The 23,226-nt window shown below is 38.6% G+C and overlaps 1 protein-coding gene across 2 annotated transcripts in view; it reads right to left on the bottom strand.

The window, feature by feature from the left end:
• The window catches only part of LOC143346906 (LIM and SH3 domain protein F42H10.3-like), a 53,434-nt gene that overhangs the window by 13,244 nt on the left and 16,964 nt on the right, over positions 1–23,226 (bottom strand). For both annotated transcript variants that reach the window (XM_076775593.1, XM_076775592.1), the window contains exons 2-3: positions 21,340–21,434; positions 110–381 (exon numbers count right to left, since the gene is read on the bottom strand). In XM_076775593.1, coding sequence (XP_076631708.1) covers positions 110–381; positions 21,340–21,434 — 367 coding nt within the window. The remainder of the gene's footprint in view (positions 1–109; positions 382–21,339; positions 21,435–23,226) is intronic.

The following is a 23,226-nucleotide window of genomic DNA, read 5'->3' on the forward strand; positions in this document are numbered from 1 at the left end:
CAAGACAGAAAATGTGTTTCCCGTTCACCCAGATGGACAGAAACAAGTAAAAACGACAAATCCACAGAAAAGATGGCGTGATGGGAGAGTCGATGAAAGCTTGACTCACCAATTTGTTCGCCGTTCTCGCCGGTCATCGTCCTTTTCTGCTCCATGATCGCCTTCTTCTGGAGCTCGCCGTGGTAGGCGACGTTCGAGATGATCTTGCTGTTTTGCTTGATTCTGAGCGTCTCCGGGTCGTCTGCCACCTGGGTGAACTTACCCTTCGCCTTCTCGAACTCCGCGTGATATTTCACGTTGCTCTGGATCTTCGTGTTCTCGGCGATACGCTTCAGCTCCGGCGTCTCCGCCATCGTCGTCGCTTTCGCCTTTGGTATGTGTCTAAAACACGAATCAGTCGCATCGATTAACCAAATTTTCTATTTAGTTTTCAGAACCGATCAACATCCACGTGCTAAGTATAACCACACAAAATATAACGAGTGATTTTAACGACCATTTTAAATTTCATGTTTCTCGTTCCAGGTTCAAGGATTCTGATCCCATTCGTAAATTCTTTGTTAATTTTACAAGCGTATTACAAGTCTTTTTCTATCGAAAACCAAAGAGTCTCAAATAAATAGTTTGCATTGAATCCAAAATGGCGTCCTAACCCTGGAGACTGCTGGACGTGAGTTAAATATTTACGAAGTGTTTTAAGATCGAAAAAGAGTGACGAGAACTGTTCTTGGACCTTCGGAGTTATTAAATCTTCTTCATTCGTAACGCAAATAATTACAAAGCGTGTAATTAATCGATCGCCGCGTTTAATAGCGATCCCGGAACCGCGTTTAAAATGTAAATTTAATTGCTGGTCGAATTTCCCTATCTCGATATCTTGGTACGTAGAGCCGCAAGAAACAATGTCGGAGTTTTAATTTATGGTTAGAGGGAGCACTCCATCCGGATCACGAGCGCATGTTTTATCCAGCAAGCGCACACGCGTCGAGATTCCGCGAGGGAATCTTTTCCTTTTTTTCAACGGTCAACTTCCTCCGCGGGGAAACTATGGAAATCGAGGCGAATAAGTGTTTCGAGCGAACGACAAGCGGTCAATGACGCTCCGCCATTATCGCGAGCATCCTTTGCGAAACAACGCTGATAACGAATGCAGAGGAGATCGAGGAATCGAGCTTTGCTTTCCAACCGTCCGTGTCTTCGCGTTTCATGGATCCGTGTTCAATATTATTTTCACAAATGTCGAGATTCGAATCGCTTATTGCGATTTATATTACATCGGAATCATTCATAAAATCGCATGACCCAAAATATATTGGAAAATAGTGATTCAGACATATAGATTCCCTATTTATTTACTTCTTTTCTTGAGCTTTAATTTTTCATTCATGTTTGGTATGTATTTATAGAGCAAAAAACAAATTTCAGAGTCCTGCTTATGTCTATTTATATTACATCAGAATTATTCATAAAATTGCATGACCCAAAATAGATTGGGAAATAGTGATTCTAACATATAGATTCCCTATTTATTTACTTTTTTTTTTAGCTTTAATTAATGTTTGATATATATTTATAGAGTAAAAAGCAAGTTTCAGAGTTGTATTTGTTTATTACTCAGAATACAGACATTTTACAAGAGTAGACATTTGTACAAACTTCATGCAAAATTTGTTTGTACAAATGTCTTCATGAAAATGTTATGTAACTTATTTTTAAAGTTTTATTTTATTCAATTTATAAATACATAAGTGTTAAACTGCCCCATTAAGCCAAACTTAATTTGTCTTAACGAACAATGTCGTGCAGATAATTTCGTTCGACAAGAAACGCGGTGTTAACTCGACGGCAAGGTCTTACCGTTTCCTAATCGTGTCCAGTTTCGAAATTCTGCAATTTTCGTTCGCGTTCTTGCCAATGTCGGGGAAATAAGAGCGATCCGTCTTATCGTGCGTGAAATAATCAAGAAATAAGTTATTCATGAAAGTCGAATACGATAAAACTTCGCAATTATATTTATAAAGAAGACAAAGAAGATTACTGTTCGAGAAAACAAGATATATCTTCTTAAACTACACAAAGAGAGCTACGTATATGAGTAATAATTTTCATTCTGACGCAAGTATTCTTTCCTGTACAAGGAAACATGATAAACCGCAGTTTTCCACCCAAACTATTAGACTGCCTCGTAAACCAGATAATTTATAATTAAATTCACCAGCTAGACAATTTTTCTTATCGTTATATTCATAATGGATTGGAAATATATTTGAAAATTATGAAGATAAAATCTCGCTGGAATGCAACGCCGTTCGGAATGGAATTACAAAATCGTTGGTAAGTAGCATATTAATTGAAGGTGCAAATAGTGAAACGACGCAATAAACAGGTAATCAATGCACATGAGCCGCGGAAAACCATAACAATAGCGCGTTAATTGCGCTCGTGTCGACGCACGTGAGAAAATTCGTTTGGAAATGCAGCTCGCGTGACGAGGAATTCGACTTTTATCGAGAATTCCGCGCGCTGAGAACGACGCATTAGAAAAATCACAGAACTGGAAAATAAATTTAATGTTTCGACGTATTTTCTACGTATTGATTGAGCATTTTGACACATTTTACCTGCACGAAAATCCACTGTCTACACAATTTGAATAAGTCAGACATTTGTTATATAAAATTAGACTCGAAGTGCCTAGCTTGCATTTGTATGGTCGATAAAGAATATTTTACCTTGTAAGAAAACTGACCCCTTAAATCCAAAAAAAGGTCGATAAACTCTAATTTACAAACGAATTTACGAACTAAACGTGCATAGAATAGATGTAAAATTTGTACTAGTTATTCGCCATTTTATTCTCGAATAATGAATAAAAATGTTTCGCTCGTAAATCAACTTTGTCCACATCTGAATACTGATTAAAAAAGTCATTAATAAATCTACAAATGAAACTTGCATAGAATAGATCCAAAATTTGTATTAGTTATTCGCGATTTTATTCTCGAATAACGAATAAAAATGTTAGATCCGTTCATAAACCAGCTTTGTCCACGTCTGAATACTGATTGAAAAAGTCATTAATAAATTTACAAATGAAACGTGCATAGAATAGATCCCAAATGTGTACTAGTTATTCTTGATTTTATTCTCGAATAACGAATAAAGTTACGATTCGCTCGTAAACCAGCTCTGTCTACGTCTGAATACTGATAAAAATAATCATCAATAAACTATGATTCACAAATTTATGAACGAAACGTACGATCTAAAATTTTTATTTGTTATTCGTGAATAAAAATTGCCCTACTCTGAGTCGTAGCATCCAGTGTCCCGCAAGTTTAGCCGGTCATCCTAGATTAGGTGGAAGATTCTAGAGAAATCGATGCATCGGTGCGTCGTTTATTCTGGTCAGAAGCGGAGGATTGAATTTCACCTTGTTTCGCGAACCTGAAGCACGCTCGTGCGTTTTCCAAGCGGACGACACGCGGCGGTGTAAGGCGCGAAGGTAAGGCGAGTAACTTCGTCGTACACGAGCGTAATCGAGATTTGTGTCACGAGTCTGTTTCCCATATACGGTAACCATAACGTTGTCTACCAGCCGGTAATTGTGCCAGTCGGGTTACGTAACGCGTCGTTGCGCCGTGTACGAATAATAGGTGTACACTTCGGGCCTTTTGTCGGCGGCGTTTCCACGCACATAGTCCCGCCATAACTTCTGTCAACACTCCTAAACGCTTCTACTAAGCTGACAATGCAATACGGTCTAATTCAAGACGGGGAAATTTATTTTTATCTTCCTTGGAATCCACATCTCTCTACTGGATGTCCACGATTCTGGATACAATTTAAATTCGCAGACATTAATAATTATATTTATGCGAATTACTCAAATTTAGTCTTTTCTACGAAGACCGCGAAACTAATTTTTAAGTTTGTATACCTTTGGATTTTAAATCCTTTACTTCAAGTTTAATATTTTGTATTTTTAATTACTGACGAATGTTTTTACACGTATTATTATTTAACATTTTCTTTGCTTCAATCTGTGTAAGGTTTCTTTCACCCTGCTTGGTATATTTAGTGAATCAGTACCGTAGTATAAAGAAATTAAAAATTATTTGTTGACGACCCCACACGAGGGTGGAAAATATTATATAGGGCGTTCTAATTTGTTGATTGAGGCCTTCAACCTTCTCTTTTATTTTTATTTTGGCGAACGAGAATGTTAAAATAAAAAACTTTTTAATTATTTACTCAGTCATTCGACCTCTTATGTTAATTTCTGTTGATATTTTTACCGAGACAGATTTACAAGAATCCGAAATTGTTCGAAATATTCTGTATTTAATTTTGAAACGGTCATTCCATGGCCTTTTATATGTTAAGCTATTTTCTCTGCATTCAAATTAAATTCCACGTTGCATCGATCGAATGCAGCGATGCATTTGCATCGTGACATTTAATCGATCGGCCTAACCGCGAGATGCTGGGCGCCATTCTCTGCTCATAGGTTAATTCGTAGTTTACCCTATAGTATGCAAGATTAAAATTATGCGTCTGTACTCTGAACTATGTTAAGTCCAAATTAAAAAAAATCGAAGATAAAAATATATTTTCCACCCCTCGTGAGTGCATATTTTGAGATCGTCAATTTTGCGATGTACAATATTCACGCGATACAATTTACGCAGCACTTTAATAATTTCTTCTAAAATGCCTCGAACAAAAAAGTTACCCCTAAGATTCAGAAGTCACAGATATCGAAAATATTAGAAATATTAGAATTATTAACAGATATCACAAATTTCCGAAATTTCGAGCACAGCTTGGCTCCGAAACACAGAAACGGAAAATAATCGTATATGAAAAATCATGCGTAGGAATTGCCGCGAGCCAACAAGCGTGATTCATAAAACGACGGAATATAATTTATTCCTTGCGTTGTAATGCAATGACTAATCGGTGCGCTGGCAGATAGTCGCAGAACGTTATGTCGCGGATACACTTGAACTCTCGTTGCATTCTTATGCGGTTTTGCATACGATGCATATCTAATAAAAGGAGCACGGTAGAATTCAATGAGCCGCAATGAAAGCATGACTTTTACGACTGGATTCGTCATTGAGCGCAATCGGTGCTCGTTTTCCGTCGTGGAAACCGTATATATTCGCTCGTTGGATGTATTTTCTGCGAACGATAGGAAAACACAATTTTCTTGGGTAAATATAGTTAGCATTATCTGGTCGCGATAGAACGTATCGTATGGTCGTCGACCAAAGCTTCTCCCAAGTACAAGGTGTTTACAAGCTCCGATAGCGAACGCATGATTTATCGAATCGTGTCGCGCGCGTATGTGCGTGCTGTATGCAACCAATGCACCAGCAGAGATAATGCAGCTGCACCTGGTTATCGTGGCTCGAGAAAGCGGCGCCGTTTGGAATCGATACGTTGCGATGCCACTTACCAAACGCTCCGTGTATATCCGTGTGATTTTATAACAATTTTTTGATGCGATTCGGGATCATTTGGGTGACTCGATTCTTGGAAAATTGTGAAATTTTTGAAAAAAATTACATAGTGACTCCAGAATTTTCCTATGATTTCACGGTCGGGAGTGACTCGAATATTTTATGATTTCCAGAGTTTTCCCACGACTCTAAAATTATTGCGTGGCCCGAACAATTTATAGCGACACCTGTTTCCCAATGAGCCTGGAATATTTTCAAGATTTTTCTATAAAATTTTATTCTTCCGATCCTAGCATCAGAAATCAGTTACAGATAAAATGGATAGGTCTATACAGAGTGTTCGGCCACCCCTGGGAAAAATTTTAATGGGGGATTCTAGAGGCCAAAACAAGACGAAAATCAAGAATACCAATTTGTTGATGGAGGCTTCGTTAAAAAGTTATTAAGAATTAAATTGAAAAATTTTTAATCGTTCTGGAAAAATTATTTTCAATTGCAGGGGTTAATTTTAATCATTTTTGGTGAACAGACATACCCTCGAAATCCTAACCATTTTCGAGAAAAAAATTTATCACTGAAAATATAATGTCTGACCATAACTGCCTGTTACCCTGGAAATTGAAAAGTTTTAAATCATTCTGAAAAAATTATTTTCGGTTGCAGGGGCAAATTACAATCATTTTTGGTCATTAGACATATCCTCGAATTCTTACGCACTTTCGAGAAAAAAATTCGAGTAGGTGCCTAAATTTTTCGACGAAAAACAAAAATTTTCAAAACGTTCTAAAACAATTATTTTCAGTTGCAGGGGCAAATTACAATCATTTTTGGTCATTAGACATATCCTCGAATTCCTACGCACTTTCGAGAAAAAAATTCCTTACCTAAAATATAATTTCTGGCCAGAAATGTTTGCCCGAAATATTATGCAAATCTTTAAAACGTCATAACTTCTGAACGGATTGGACGATTTTAATGTTTAAAAAAGCAAACTATGCGTATTTTGATGGAGAATATGTACAAATCGCAAAAATATTCAAAAAGTTGGTCCTTGACCTTGCAAAATGAGAAAAACCCCATAAAAATGGTCCAATTTTCAAACAGCCATAACTCCTATAATAATGAATATATTTCAATGAAACTTTTTTCTGAAGTAGAGCTCATGGGTACCTACAAAAAAGTATTAGACAACTTTTCTGTAGGACGTCAAACAAAATTACTAAAAAGGAAAGACGAATTCTTAAGAAAAATCGACATGGGGTACACGGTGTCTAAATATTTCGGCGAAAAAAAAATTTTCCAAATCGTTCTAAAAAAATTATTTTCGATTGCAGGGGTCAATTACAATCATTTTTGATCAATAAACATAACCCCGAAATCCTACTCAATTTCGAGAAAAAAATTTCTTACCGAAAATATAATTTCTGGCCAGAAATGTCTGCCCAAATGACTTGAGAATTTTCCTATGACTTTCACGATCGGGAGTGACTCGAATATTTTATGATTTCCACAGTTTTCCCACGACTCGAGAATTTTCCAACGACTCCAAAATTCTTGCGTGACCCGAACAATTTATAACTACACGAGTTTCCCAATGGACCAGGAATATTTTCAAGATTTTTCTATAAAATTTTATTCTTTCGATCCTAGCACCAGAAATCAATAACAAATAAAATACATAGCTCTACATAAAAAACATTGTATAATGAAAATCAAGTATACAGGCTTTGAACTACGTTACAAACTCTTTTATCGAGGACCATTGTTTTTTCTCAAAATAAACTTGTTCCTATATTTCATTTAAGGATTTTCAATAGGCAAACGAAAGAAAACTGGATTTTCCCCACAAACAAGAATAATAACAAGAAACGCTTTAAACTGTAAATACGATATGTTAATGCGATTCTAATGCATAGAATAATAATAAATTAATTAATCAGATTAGTAAATTTCAGACGATGACGGGCTAACGTTAAAAGGAGTTCCAGGAATCGGTTGCAAGATCGCGTAATTATGAAGCTCGCCGTGCGCGTAATAGAACAGGTATCGTCGGCTGTGGAGAGAACCACAAGGTCTCCTTTTTCCAGTGACGTCTCGCTGGAGAAATTTTTCCGCGACTGGTCTTATTGGATTCCGTTACTGCGGTTAAGTCGCGAATGGCTTCGGAACTTGGCTCGGTCCGTCCCGCAAACGGGACGAAACCCTACTTCGACCGCATTACTCGAATTCCAACGAAGGCCGAAACGAGATTCTTGCTTTTTCCCCGCTTATCCACGCGCGTAAAAATATCGACCAGAAGCACACGTTCCTGGTCACCGATCGACGACAAATTAAAACGTCCGACCGGGCCACGCTCGATCGTCCCGTGACGCAATTCGTCGAGAAAGAAATTTATTTCGTTAACTAACTTTATGGGCGCCCCCGAGTATTCACAAAATACATCTGGTACAAAATTGCAACGATTTTTTAAGTATCTTCACGATTCTGATATAATAAAATTGATCATAGGTCAATTTCTGACGGAAGAAATCGTATAAGAAGATGACCACTCTGTGACTTATTATTTCCCCTTGAGAAGAAGCTTAAATCATTAACAAATTTTATGGACGTCTTGACTATCGACAGAATAGAGAATTTATGATAGTATGTATTTTAAAATTTTGACAATATTTTAAATATCTTTATCCGAGTATATCACGTTTATTGTAGGTCAAAGTCTAATGGAGGGAAGAAAACGTGCAAGAAGATGACCACTCTGTGAATTATTATTTCCCCTTGAGAAGAAGCTTAAATCATTAACAAATTTTATGGATGTCCTGACTATCGACAGAATACAGAACTTATAATAGTATTTATTTTAAAATTGTGGCAATATTTTAAATATCTTTATTCGAGTATATCACATTTATTGTAGGTCAACGTCTAATGGGGGAAGGAAACGTGCAAGAAGATGACCACTCTGTTAATTATTATTTTCCCTTGAGAAGAAGCTTAAATCATTAACAAATTTTATGGACGTCTTGACTATCGACAGAATAGAGAATTTATGATAGTATGTATTTTAAAATTTTGACAATATTTTAAATATCTTTATCCGAGTATATCACGTTTATTGTAGGTCAAAGTCTAATGGAGGGAAGAAAACGTGCAAGAAGATGACCACTCTGTGAATTATTATTTCCCCTTGAGAAGAAGCTTAAATCATTAACAAATTTTATGGATGTCCTGACTATCGACAGAATACAGAACTTATGATAGTATTTATTTTAAAATTGTGGCAATATTTTAACAATCTTTATTCGAGTATATCACGTTTCTTGTAGGTCAACGTCTAATGGAGGGAAGAAAACGTGCAAGAAGATGACCACTCTGTTAATTATTATTTTTCCTTGAGAAGAAGCTTAAATCATTAACAAATTTTATGGATGTCCTGACTATCGACAGAATACAGAACTTATAATAGTATTTATTTTAAAATTGTGGCAATATTTTAACAATCTTTATTCGAGTATATCACGTTTCTTGTAGATCAACGTCTAATGGAGGGAAGAAAACGTACAAGAAGATGACCACTCTGTGAATTATTATTTCCCCTTGAGAAGAAGCTTAAATCATTAACAAATTTTATGGATGTCCTGACTATCGACAGAATACAGAACTTATGATAGTATTTATTTTAAAATTGTGGCAATATTTTAACAATCTTTATTCGAGTATATCACGTTTCTTGTAGGTCAACGTCTAATGGAGGGAAGAAAACGTGCAAGAAGATGACCACTCTGTTAATTATTATTTCCCCTTGAGAAGAAGCTTAAATCATTAACAAATTTTATGGATGTCCTGACTATCGACAGAATACAGAACTTATGATAGTATTTATTTTAAAATTGTGGCAATATTTTAACAATCTTTATTCGAGTATATCACGTTTCTTGTAGGTCAAAGTATAATGGAGGGAAGAAAACGTGCAAGAAGATGACCACTCTGTTAATTATTATTTCCCCTTGAGAAGAAGCTTAAATCATTAACAAATTTTATGGATGTCCTGACTATCGACAGAATACAGAACTTATAATAGTATTTATTTTAAAATTGTGGCAATATTTTAAATATCTTTATTTGAGTATATCACGTTTATTGTAGGTCAACGTCTAATGGAGGGAAGAAAACGTGCAAGAAGATGACCACTCTGTGAATTATTATTTCCCCTTGAGAAGAAGCTTAAATCATTAACAAATTTTATGAACGTCTTGACTATCGACAGAATACAGAACTTATGATAGTATTTATTTTAAAATTGTGGCAATATTTTAACAATCTTTATTCGAGTATATCACGTTTATTGTAGGTCAACGTCTAATGGAGGGAAGAAAACGTGCAAGAAGATGACCACTCTGTGAATTATTATTTTCAATAAATCATTAACAACTTTTATAGTCGTCTTAAATATCTACAGAATACAGAATACATGGGTAGTATTTATTCCAAAATTGTGGCAGTATTTTAAGTATCTTCACATCTATTTGGGATTCGTTTAAGCGAAACAGAACTAGCTCCGGTGTTTAACGGGTTGAAGACCACTAAAAGAAACAATAATAATCCCAGTGTTTTCTGAGCACATCCTCGTCGAATCCGTGCGCAAACAGCGAGTGGAACGCGTGCAACGCAGGGTTGTAAAATTACACACGACCGAGAGAGCACGGGGTCTGGAATGGTGGGGTTCAGGAGGTGCATTGTGGGACAAGGTCGGTTCACCGTAGCCATGCAGGCGGGTCACGCTACGCTGGCCACCCCTTTTACTGCTAGCTGTTAAATTGCTCCAAGTTAAAACTGCAACGCGACAGACGGCGATGCTTCCGGTCCCTCTTTCTTCGCCGGAGCGGTTCTCACGTGCGAACCTACTTAACCCAGCGCGCGGGTTTCCTTCACCCGCGGCGGCCATTTTTTTTCATTCCGCGCAAACAAATCACCGTTACGTTCCAATTACGCGCTATTACGGGCATCGTATTGTTACGAAAACGCAATCGCCTCGTTAATTGCCACTTGGCCAACCAATTCCGGATCTACGATGCGTCACCGGACGACAAGAATGGAAAGATCCATGCCAGGGGTGCGCAACTTAATCCACCGGTTAATTGTTTCAACGTTTCGTTCCATCAACGAGCTCCTCTTCGCTTTAGTAAAGTACAGTGGTTGAAAATGGCCAAACTCTGGGTTCGCCCGAGCACCTAAAAGATTGATATTCATTCGAAAAAAGAAGTTTGAAGTGAATGAATATTGCTTAACATAAAAAAATAAAGATACTATAACACAGTGCAGAAAACGTACAAAGTACTAATATTTAATTTAATTTAAATATAAAACAATATTCTTAATGCGTACGATTTTAACTGTGAGATGTTTCCTGCGCTGTATTATAGTATCTTTATTTTTTTTATGAGCAATATTCATTTCTTTCGTCATTATTACAAAATAAATGTAATTATGCCGCATTCTGCAATAGTTTCGAACTTCCGTGAAAGTGTCGGTGTTTTATTTAAAGGGACACGAGCCCAGCCTCGATTTAGACTTCATTTTATTCCTTCCCCGAATCACCTCATCCTCTACATTGTAGATGGTTTCCATCTTATTTCTGCATGATGACGAAGATGGAATAAATTTCAACCTGGTCAACAAATGGGAATTTCGTTCTCACAGCTGGAGATTTCGGGATGCTCGATGCCAAGAGACCATGACGCCTCCAACCACCGGCGCGTCTCCGTGAAATTTTAATAAATCCACCGGGTATGATGTCATCCCCGAGCAGAATCGTCATCGGTTCACCGCGAATGAGTCATTTCCCCTCGTCTCGTTTCTTCTCCGTTCGGTGGAGCCAAGAGCAAACGACGTACGACTGCGTAACGCGTGCGGTTCACCTCAAACAACGACGAACCGGGACGCTCGTAAACGTTTCTGTAATTATCGCGGATCATTACGCGTACCGTTCCCCAGTTTCCGCTGATTCGAAGGGGACTCGAGGATTTCGTCACGGCGAACGAAACGTGTACGCGGTTCGTTTTTTCTTTTTTTCCCCCTTTTTAACCCTTTTCTCGCCTTTGACGGACACGTTTCCGCCGACAGCGGGCAAAAATGTCGCGATTAGCGTAATAAGACACGCCGCTGCGAACAAAATACGAAGCCGAGGGAAACTCGAGGACCGTAAAACGGCGGCCATTACGCGTGTACGCGTGTCTTTTTCCGCGCCATTTAACGCGTAAAACTTATTCCTTATCGATATCTAGCATCCACTAATTTTATCGTATTGGACGATTGCGATTAGAATAATCGGAGTAGGATATTTGGTCGATCCAGTGTCTCAATTTTCCATGTACTTTTACAGCCTAAATTCTCGTCGTTTATAGATAAGTAGATAATTCTGAACAGAGCATGAATCAAGTTCTACGTTTTCTTAACTGGGAAAATAAAAGTAAACCAATTAGTGAGTGAAGTTCGTTGCAACGTTTTTATTTGTTCATTGCGAAATATCTCATTTTGTAATCGAGGTTCCTATTTTTAGATTTTGTACGAGCTGCAGCTGACGCGTTTCTTACACCGCAAGAACATATCCCCACGCGTAATACGAGGGCCCGCTGTATCCTGCATAAATTAAAACACACTGTGGACAGAGTTTTAATGAAAATGAACTTTATTTCGTAACATACGGCTGCTCGACATACTGAGGTTCTTGCGAAACGTACAGGCAGCGATAGATAGATAATTATTGATCTGAAAATGTTGAGTATCCACAAATGCTTGCTTCGAAACGATCCTTCATATTTAAAAATTGTTAAATGACATCAGTGTCCGCTGGAGATACTGTAAAGTAATAATCGAATTTTTGTAAAGTGATGTGATGAAAAATGGAGGACATCCTCGGTTTCGGTGTAGTAAAACGTTACGAATTACTGCAACTGTTTAGAGAAAACCAACCGACTGCAAGTGGTAATAATAAGAATGAGAAAACGGAAGGAGGGGAACAGACGTCGGGTGAACAAAACCGGCGGAACACGTGTTACCTTTACCCATAGGCTAAAGTACTTAATTCAGCGCACGTCACTCAGCACAGAACCCGGAACAAGTGTACGCGTGCATTCATAAACGACGATACATTCGCAGAGAACCGTTTCGCTTAATTCAAATCGTTTTCGCGGGTCAACGACGTGGGAAAAACATCTGCTCAACGAGAAACGCCCTTTTTTCGCGACGTCCGCAAATTCAAGGAACTCGAATTTACGTATATTTGAATTAAATATACGATCTCTCAACTAACTGCATTTTTCGAATGCTAGGAATCTTAAAATTATAGGCTTTAAATTTTATGATGATATTAAAAAATTTTTAAAAAAGTAATAGCCGTATATAGAGAACGTTGTAATAATTTAGTAATGTGGATTAAATAATTGATCTCTTAATTAACTGTATTTTTTGAATGCTTGAAATCTTAAAATTATAGGATTTAAATTTTATGATGATATTTGAAGATTTTTTAAAAAATAGTAGCCTTATATGTATAGAAAACGTTGTAATAATTTAGTTATTCTTGGGCAAACTCGAGCTTGAAAAATGATTTTTATGCCCCTCGTTATATCGTGCATCGCTTCGTATTCCATATAGAGGGTGATTCTAGAAACTCGGGCAAGTTTCTCTCGTTAGATAAGAGAAATTAACGCGTTCGTTGGCCACACCTGTTTCTCGTACCTAGGAATGAAATTTGCTTGAATATTAAACGCACTTGACATTTTACAACGTCTCTAACGACAGTAACATTATTCAAAGTAATCGAATTCATTGACTTTAAGTATTTGAATACATTGACTGCGGTGAAACTAATTTCATTTCTATTATCGAAGTGTTTACGAGCGAATAAATCAAATTAATTCTTTACCGTTCTGTTTTGTTTGGTTAGGGGTTAAGAAGAACGTTGAATGGTTTATGGAGATCTTAATTACTACCAACATGTTTCTTTGCCAAATACAGCGCACCTGGCAAGCATAATTGCATCCTTCCCTTCTAGATTTAACTGCATTTCTTTCTGCCCATAAATGGATTTTTCTCGTCAATGCTCGTAGAATATTCTGTGAGATATTCTTTAATCCTTAACAGATATTAATAAAATGATATCATTGAGTGTTCCACCATTCCCAAATTATGCTATTAAAAAAATAAGAAGCATTTATTAGAATACAATATTAATTATAAATACATAAATATATGAAATATCAAAATACCTCACAGACTTGTAGAAGCGAATAAAATAAAAAAAAAGAAATAGTTTCCTTTAATCCTTAACTGGTACTCAGAAAATTATACCACGAGGCGTTTCACCACCCACCAAAATGTTCTATTAAAAAATAAAAAGCAGGAATCTTTCGATATCAATTGTCTTTATTTCACTTCCGTTGGTTACACAAAATTTTTTATTTTCTTTATTTTATATTTTATATCAATTGTGGATTATATATTCGATAAACCCATAAATCTACATATATTATCAAACTCTCAGTATATATTAATAAATGTGTATAGATCTCAAGATTAATATATTTATATATATTATATAATATATTTATTATATATTAGATATATATTAATCTATAATTTTAGAGGGCGATATTAATTATAAATAGAAAGATATACGGGATACCAAAATGTCCGACGATACTAATGGTTAAAAATTTGCAGGTACACTGATCTCGCAGGAGGACGAGCCCCGTTCGCCGGTCAACATTTTCCTCCTCCGTTTAATCTGCAACGAGACCGGAGACGCGGCCTGTCCCAGTTGCTAGAATCACCCTATATACGGGCTTATAAAAATTAAATGAACGATGAACAGACGCGAGAAAAGGGGAAGATAAAGAGCAAGGGAAATGAAGGCGAGGGACGACGAGGGACGCGGAGGGTGGCTACCAGACGAATGAATGAATCTCACGACTCACACGTGTTCTGCTTTGCTTATTCGGCCCATCTCGTCTGATTCGATACGCATTGCTGACACATGCACCGACTTGGCTCCTGCCGCGGAATACGAAGCTCGTCCAAACCTTGTTCGCTATGCGTAATTTGCAGAACCGTCCGAGCGAGGGTTCGAGCCATTCAAACATGCTCGAACACTTCGAAAACCCAACGGAGATCAAATTAATATCATTTCGAGCCGATTTCTGGAGCTCTTACTTCGAACCATCGATTAAAATTGCAGGCATCGATGAAAAATTAACGTTTAAAACGAGGTGACCTTCAAACGACCTTGAGCATAGAAATCTATATCGTCAAGATGTTCGAGAGATAGTTCGCTGATTTAAAGGGAAGAATTACAGGCTCGACCGTACGAAAATTGCAGGTTAATATTGAAATGATTTTGTTACTGCTTTTTTTAAACTTACGATACTTTATATTCAGTATTTTAATTAAAAAAAAAAGCTACGAAGCATCATTGAAAAGCTTCTGAAATTTTGCCTATTAATTACCTGAAATTAAAATCTAATAGGGGTGGTTTTTTCTTTATCAGCCTAGCAATGTTTTCACTGAGAATTATCATATATAAAATACATTTTTTATGCTTAGAACGGAACACATATTTCGTGCTTCAACCCCTATTTTCTGTAAATATCTACAATTAATAGCCTGATGGATTTCGTTTTACTCCTACTAGATTAAAATTAATCTAGTTAAAAATTAATATATATGTACAACGATTTGTTGCAGATTCTGAAAGGGAATTCACGAGAGGGGGTGTTTGTGCGTCGATATCGACGGGGTGAGACAGTTTTTATCCGCGTTCCCGAGCGAATCGCCGGCGGTTACGCGGTAGGAAAGACGTAACAGCAAAGAAATGCAGATTCGAAACGCGTCGGAACGATTTCGTCATCGCAGATGCTCATTCCGAATACTTTGCGAGTCGCCGGACCGTTTTACGGCGAGACGCTTGCATACCGATAACTCGCCGCGCAAAGAAACCGCAATAAATTGATTATTCTCGTTCGTGAATTAAGTTGTCGGCGAGCGGAGAATCGTTGCTCCTTATTTGGACACCGGATGGGATAGAAGAATTTCGATTAATCGCGCATAGAACTCTCGAAGCCCATAACGGTCGTTGCAACGAATTTATTCCTCTCGTGCGGGGGTCATAACCCCCATTTTATCGCGCACGTTTAAACTTTACCGCCATTACAGTATCAGCCTACTCGATGCACCACGAAACTCGAACCATTTTCTTTCGATCGAAAAATTGAAAATGTATTCAAAATTTTCTTGACATATATTTACAAACATTTAAAAATTATTTTAAATAAATCTCGCGGAGAATTAAATCACACATTAAATTGTTACAGCTAACATAGAGTTATTTTCCATAATAACGAACAAATAAAATCTTACTTTTTTTATAACTCTAATACAAAGTCTTGAACTCAATTTTGTTATATTTTGGCACGTAAAATCATTCTCTGAAAGAGTTCTGTAATGAAACCTTTCGTACATTTTTCTGATTTTTCGAGACAGAGATTCCGAATGGATTATTTTTAAAAAGATGTGGGGAAGTTATCACGAAGAAACGTTAGATTTTGCGCGCTCCTTCCTCGGCCTTCCCCTCGTGACGACCGCCTTTGATCTACGTCGGCGACGCGAAATTGAATAGGTCTGGATATCAATTTCGTTGCGTCGCCCGACGACAATTTATCGACTACCGGTAAAAGTAAACGTTCAAAATCGTAACCGGATATGTTTGTCGGATAATCGATCTACTCGAGCGAGGTGTATCGAGGTCGTCGATGGATTCTTGCTCGCGAATGGTCGCTTGCAAGTAGCACGACGCGAAGAAGGGTCGAGTTTCTAAACGAACGGCGTCGAGTGTACAAACTTTGGAAGCTCTGGACTGCGTTTGCACCCGAGTTCGTAGTTTAAATTAATCGAAGGGGCAAAAGTTGCCCGGATTCCTTATCGCCGTCGACGGGAAATAAAAGGAAACGGAGATTGCGTATCGCGGCGAACCGATACCTCGGTTCAACAGCACCGATACTTTCGGTTCCTTTCACCTGAAATCCTTATTGGAAACGTTACTGTTAACTGCGTCGTTCGGTGCACCGCTACCGGAGACCACGGCAAGGACACCGGCAGCTCAGAGGAACCACGATCGAAGGAGGATCTCTTGGAAAGGTACGACAGCTACATATTATCCTGACCGCAGGACCGCTCGCTTTCGCTACGTCGACACGCCTGGCATGCGTTTAACTATCAAAAGATTCGCAATACGGCTGCGGAGGCTGGCGAAATCCACCGTTCCACGCTTCTCTCGACTCGCGAACGGAAACGCTACGTGTCTATCGCCCATATTTAACCAGAGATGCCAGAAAGGCATCGAAGGTGCTCTCTCACACTATGTCAGATCACGCGTACGTGAGCTCGTGGAGTTTCGGAAAGTCGACAAAGGCAAACTGACGCCAGGCCCTCTTTCTCGATTCTCCGAAGTTGCCCAAAGTAAATTCGGACCGTCTCGTGGGAGTCGAGAGAGAAAGGCTCACACTTCCCTTCTCGCTCTTGAACAACTAATATCCGACCTCCCGTCAACAGGTCTCCACTGGCCTCTGCTGACCGCTGCTGACCACTTCTGGAATTTCTGACAACGTATAACGATTACGACTGGCTACTGTTAGTCTCTTCCAGTCTCTGCTAACCGCTGCTGACCACTCCTGGAATTTCTGACAACGTATAACGATTACTACTGACGTCTGCCAGCCTCCGCTGGTCTCTGCTAACCGCTGCTGACCACTCCTGTTACTTCTGACAACGTATAACGATTGCGACTGGCTACTGTTAGCCTCTCCCAGCCTCCGCTGGCCTCTGCTGACCACCGCTTATATTTCTGACAACGTATAACGATTGCTACTGACTTCTGCCTGCCTCCGCTGGACTCTGCCGACCGCTACTGACCACTCCTGTTACTTCTGTCAACGTATAACGATTACTACTGATTTCTGCTTGCCCCTGCTGGACTCTATTTGTCTCTGCATGCCTCTGCTGGCCTCCGTTGGCCTCTGCCGACCGCTGCTGACCACTGCTGACCACCGATTATATTTCTGGCAACGTACAACGATTACTACTGGCTACTGCCACCCTCTGCTGACCTCTGCCAGCATCTCCCGACCTAAGCTGGCCTCTGCCAACATCTCCCGACGTCAGCTGACCATCGCTGACCACTGCTGACCGTTGCTGACAACTTGTGACATGATGTAATACAATATAATATGTTTATATGTATTAAAATTTTGTATAATGTAAATCTATGGCAATAAATGATATAATTTCAAAGAATTCTATGTATTCTCATCATTTTTTACCCCTCTTTCCCTCTCCAAATTTCCAGCCGCCAGCAATTTCTGCGAATTCCACCAAACGACGTCATTTCTACGAATTTCTAAAAATTCTCGGATCCCTGAAACTTACCGGCGTCCCTGAAACTTCTTGGAAGCCCTGAAATTTCCAAGAAGTTTCAGGCAGCGGCTAAAATTCCGGCCTGAATTTTTCGGCAAAAATTTAAAGAGCTATTACGTAATATTACGTAACATTACGTAATAGCTCTCTAAAATTTTTCGCGGCCGGAATTTTTCGGCCAAAATTACGTAATATTACGTAACATTATGTAATATTACGTAATATTACGTAATAGCTCTTTAAAATTTCTCCGGCCGGAATTTTTCGGCAAAAATTATGTAATGTTACGTAATGTTACGTAATATTACGTAATATTAGGTAATAGCGGGAAATTTGAAATCTTTCCGGGGAACTTAGAAAATTTTAAAAGATTCGGAGTGTCTTATAACTAAAGGAATGATTTCGATGGGAAAAGAAGGGTAAAAATGATGAGAACACATAGAACTCTTTGAAATTATATCATTTATTGCCATAGATTTACATTATACAACACTTTAATACATATAAACATATTATATTATATTACATCGTGACACAATTTGTCAGCAACGGTCAGCAGTGGTCAGCGTTGGTCAGCGATGGTCAGTTGATGTCGAGAGATGTTGGCAGAGGTCAGCAAAGGGTGGCAGTAGTCAGTAGTAATCGTTGTACGTTGCCAGAAATATAAACGGTGGTCAGCAGTGATTAGCAGCGGTCAGCAGAGGCCAGCTTAGGCCAGGGGACGCTGGCAGAGGTTAACAGAGGAAGGCAGGAGTCGTAGTAATCGTTGTACGTTGCCAGAAATATAAGCGGTGGTCAGCAGAGGCCAGCAGTGGTAAGCAGAGATCACCAGGGGCGAATAGTAGCAAGTAGTAAGCGTTATATGTTGTCGGAAGCATCAGAGGTGGTCAGCAGCGGTCAGCAGAGACGAGCAGAGGCATGCAGTGGCAAGCAGAGATCAGCAGGGGCGAACAGTAGCATGTAGTAATTGTTATACGATGTCAGAAGCATCGGGGGTGGTCAGCAGTGTTCAGCAGAGGCCAGCAAAGGCATGCACAGGCAAGCAGAAACCTGCAAAGGCAAGCAGAGACTTGTAGGGGCATGCAGTAGTTAGTATTAATCGTTATACATTATCAGAAATACCTGCAGTGGTCAGTAGCGTTCGGCAGAGACCAGGAAAGTTCAGCAGAGACAAGCACACGCTGACGGAGATCAGCAAAGACCAACAGAGGTTAGCAGAAGTCAGTAGTAATCGTTATAGGTTGTCAGAAATATAAGCGATGGTCAGCAGAGTCCAGCAGAGGCAAGCAGTAATCAGGAGCAGTCAGTAACAGTCGCTGTATGGTGTGAAAAGTTGTCGGGAGTTCTGTACTTTTGTCAGCACTGGTCATCAGAAGTCATCAGAGGCAAATAGAAACCAGGAGTAATTTGCAGAGTTCAGTAATGAACTCTAGGAAAGACAAGTAAAAATACCTGGGCAGTCGAGATTCCGAATCGTATGCCGTTGACGTGAAGTCGGATTTCAGTTGTTCAAGAGCGAGAAGGCAAATGTGAGCTTGCCTCTCTTAACTCCCATAAGACGTGTCCACGGTGCACTCGGCGCTTCGTCGTGCATCTCTGGTTTATACCAGAGATGACAAATCACGCGTATGTACGTGAGCTTGTAGTGTTTCGGAAAGTCGACAAAGGTAAACTGACTGCTCTCCTTCAAGAGTCTCTTAATTTAACGCGGTGATCACCATGATACTCGCATTCGGGCGACGCCATTATTAAACACGGTAAAAAGTCGGTTATAACAACGATATTCCTATAATGAAAATTTGGTACGATTATTTTTACTATTTATTAAATTCCCATATCATTTAAAGTGAAATTAAAATTTGTTTAGAATCATGTTATTGTTTTAAATTAAATAGCGAGTAATTATTACTACTCATACTTTGTCAGTTATTCTTAATTCATCCTGTCCAATTTTAAATGAAGCCTTGCCTTTATTTAGAAACAGAAATTAACTCTGGAAGTCTGTTATTTAAAAACAAAATAGTATAATTGATAAACCTACGCTCTACGTTTAGAAGCACCCGCTGAGTATTTTATTTTTATTTTTTCAATACAGATATATGTATATTAATTTTCAATTTACAATTTTTTTTTATTTTCAGACTCGTTTCTCTATAAATTTAAAAATGATTAGTAAAGGTAACACCTGTTCTCAATGCCAATTGCATTATCCTAAAGAAATGAAAGAGAATTTCTGCAAAGGAACAGCTATATCAGCTGAAGAAAAACTTATTTGCTAATTGTTTTAGGATTACGACACTGACGAGCGGGAACGCGGCTGACGTCTGTATAGCCTGCGAAGACTATGGAAGCATGTTCCTCCTGTCATGGGCTCGCAGTTTATTAGGCGTCAAACTCTCGCGAGGCTGCTGGTCGTTGAGGATTTGACGCGTTGGAAGGTAAATTGCGTTAGACAGCGAGTAAAAGCGACGTCGAGCTTTTTTTTTCCTGCCTCGATATGCCCCGTGATTTATAGAGTTCGACAGCTGGAGTGTTCGCCATCGAGACTGACGAGAGAATAGTTCGTAGAATCGTTCGTGGCTAGCGAAGTATGTAGTTCGAAACTCGCGTATTCGCCTTCGACTCCGATGAAAGAGTGCATTATAGTCGTTCTATTTAAACGAGGCGATTCATCGAAGAAATTAATCTCCGTAGACACGTTTCCCGGAAGGAGAGTAGTTGTTCAAACTCCATCGCGCGGTGATAAAGTAGCATGAATTGGGAAGACAAAAATTATAGAATTTTTATTCTTTGCTAGTGGAATAGAAATTGCAATGCAAAACTGTTGCCTTGTTGGCATGGATCTGAATTTTAAAAGGTGATTAAAGTTGAACAGAGTTCTATGTACTTACCTAAAAAAATTCGCAGATAGAAGGCACAGTGTTGGATTAAATTGTTTCACAGTTAAAATCGCGAATTAAAAATTTGTCTAGAAGCAGGGAAGTAAAAAACTTGATAGCTTTGAACTCTAATTTTATGTATAATTTTGTTAACATTGTTTTGTATTTATCACACGTTTATTAGTTTATATTCTGTTCTGTTGAAAATAATACAAAGTAGAAAGTTTAAAAACAGGTAATAAAAACTCCCTAATCGGTTTTCATTCTGATTCTACTAAAAGAAATAAAGAATAGTGAAAACTCTCTTAAATAAATAATAACTGTGTAGATAATTGATGTTTCTGAAGTACACGCATAACGTCGTTAAAAATTATTCTAAGGGAACGTTTAATAATAGACACTTGGAACAGTCGATTAGGGTTTCGAGGATGGTTACACAAATCGGTCGTTTTACGAGCGAAGTGCAGAACATTTCGCAGCAGAAGCTTAAAAGGGTAATAAAAAGTACGAGAGACTGTTTTACTTACGCTTCACAGTATGGCTGTTTGTTGAACCCCTTGTATGTTCGCATGTTCAGGATCATTCCGCAACCCTGACACTTGAAGCACTGTTTGTGCCATATCTGAAACAACCAAGAGCTAAAATCACTCTCTGCAAATCCGTGCAGCTGCTCTTTATTTAATCCCGATGCGCGAGTAGTGATCCCAGAAATAATCTCGAAACGAACATCGATTCTTTGTACCAGCGGCTTACGAACTCTTTTCGAGCCATCTGACTAAAGAAAAAACAATATTTGTAAGCCCAGAATTGACAAAAAAAGGAAAAAAAAACATTTTTCACGATTCAATAGTACTTGCGAATTTGGTTGAATTGAGTGTTTAAGAAACTGTTTATAAAATTTTCTTCGATAAAAATATACCAGTGAAACTTTTACCAATACGTGTTAATAGAAAATATTCGCCATTAAATTTCTCCCATCATCCTTATTTTAAAAAACACTGGTCTATTCATTAATCAATTTATTTCTAAAGCATATATGTTCATACAGACTCATGCCAAGTGGACCAAACAAAGTCATACAAGCTATTTTCTAACAAACTAACGATAATATCAATTCCATTTTTCCTCGATTAAATTATCCAGAGTCCAATCTTTCGCGTAAGAAGTTAAAAGGGTAGTATTTTTCGACAGTTGTTTGAATAGTCCTCGTCAAACCGAAGCAAATGGCCTCATATCGCAAACGGGCACAAGATCGTAGCCTCCTCGGTCTTGATCTATCGCGTTCGTAAACGAAATAAATAAATGATCGTTTCTGTTCGACGGAGGTCGGAGATCTCGAGGGAAGGCCTCGAACGTTCTGGCGATTGTTTGCCACGGCGGTCGATCGGCGTTTGAATTGCAATTAGTTCTGTTCCGCGAAGCTGTCGATACATCGGTTGGTACGCGATTTCTCGGTTGACCCACAGATAACCGAAGGCCGTCGTAGTCGCGCGTTTGCTCGTCGATAATTGGCAAGGCTGCTACGTCGGATGGCGAATAAGGTCGCGGATCTTGAACAGAACGACCGCGAAGGCCTCTCCTCCGAGCACGTATACACCCGGAAAGAGAGAAATGAGTCACGAACGAGTGAGTCAACTTCGATCGCGGTCGACAAAGGGTTATAATTATTCGCCATGCCAAACGCCTCTTATCTCGCGTTGTTTGTCCCGTCGAGGCTTCGTTTGGATCCACGAGTCGAAATCCTCGTCTCCCTATTATCCTTACCAACCTACGTTCTTACGCTCCATAGTTAGCTTCCGCCAGTAGAAACTTACACCCCGTATACGAAATCATTTTTCATCTAAACCTTCGTAGCACTCAAGGTTTTTCAAATAAGAAAGATAGAACCATATTTGTTTTTCATCTGTTCGAGTAACGTGATGTTTGTGTTCCATTAGTGCTCTACCAGCTGTCGCTCATTACGTTAAAATTATTAAAATTTAATGTCGAGATTCTTGTTTAGTTAAACCGTGAAACAAGAGTGTTCACAAAAAGCCAAGTGAGTTAGGTTTTGCCATATATATGTGTGTATTTAACTGTACTAAACAACGTGCAATTTACATTTCAAAGCAATCCTGAACGGAATGACCGATTTGTCACACTCGAGCTTCCAAGGAAACATACGTTATAACAGTTATGTTGACCAGAAGGAGTCTTTTTTTTAAATTATTTCTTTTAAAGTCTTTTACGGATAGAATAACGCAAAAATTCGAACGAGAACCTTGTATTGGGATGGGGAATAATAAAACTCAGATTCGGGTCAAAGTGGACCCAGACTCCGCCATTCGAGAGTGAAATTTTATTTTTTGTTTTGGATAGTTCAATAAAACATTGTCTCTTACGAAGCAAAAAACACAGAGTTTGACTTTCGACTC

The sequence above is a fragment of the Colletes latitarsis genome, chromosome 10 (genome assembly GCF_051014445.1).
Source record: "Colletes latitarsis isolate SP2378_abdomen chromosome 10, iyColLati1, whole genome shotgun sequence".
NCBI lineage: Eukaryota > Metazoa > Arthropoda > Insecta > Hymenoptera > Colletidae > Colletes > Colletes latitarsis.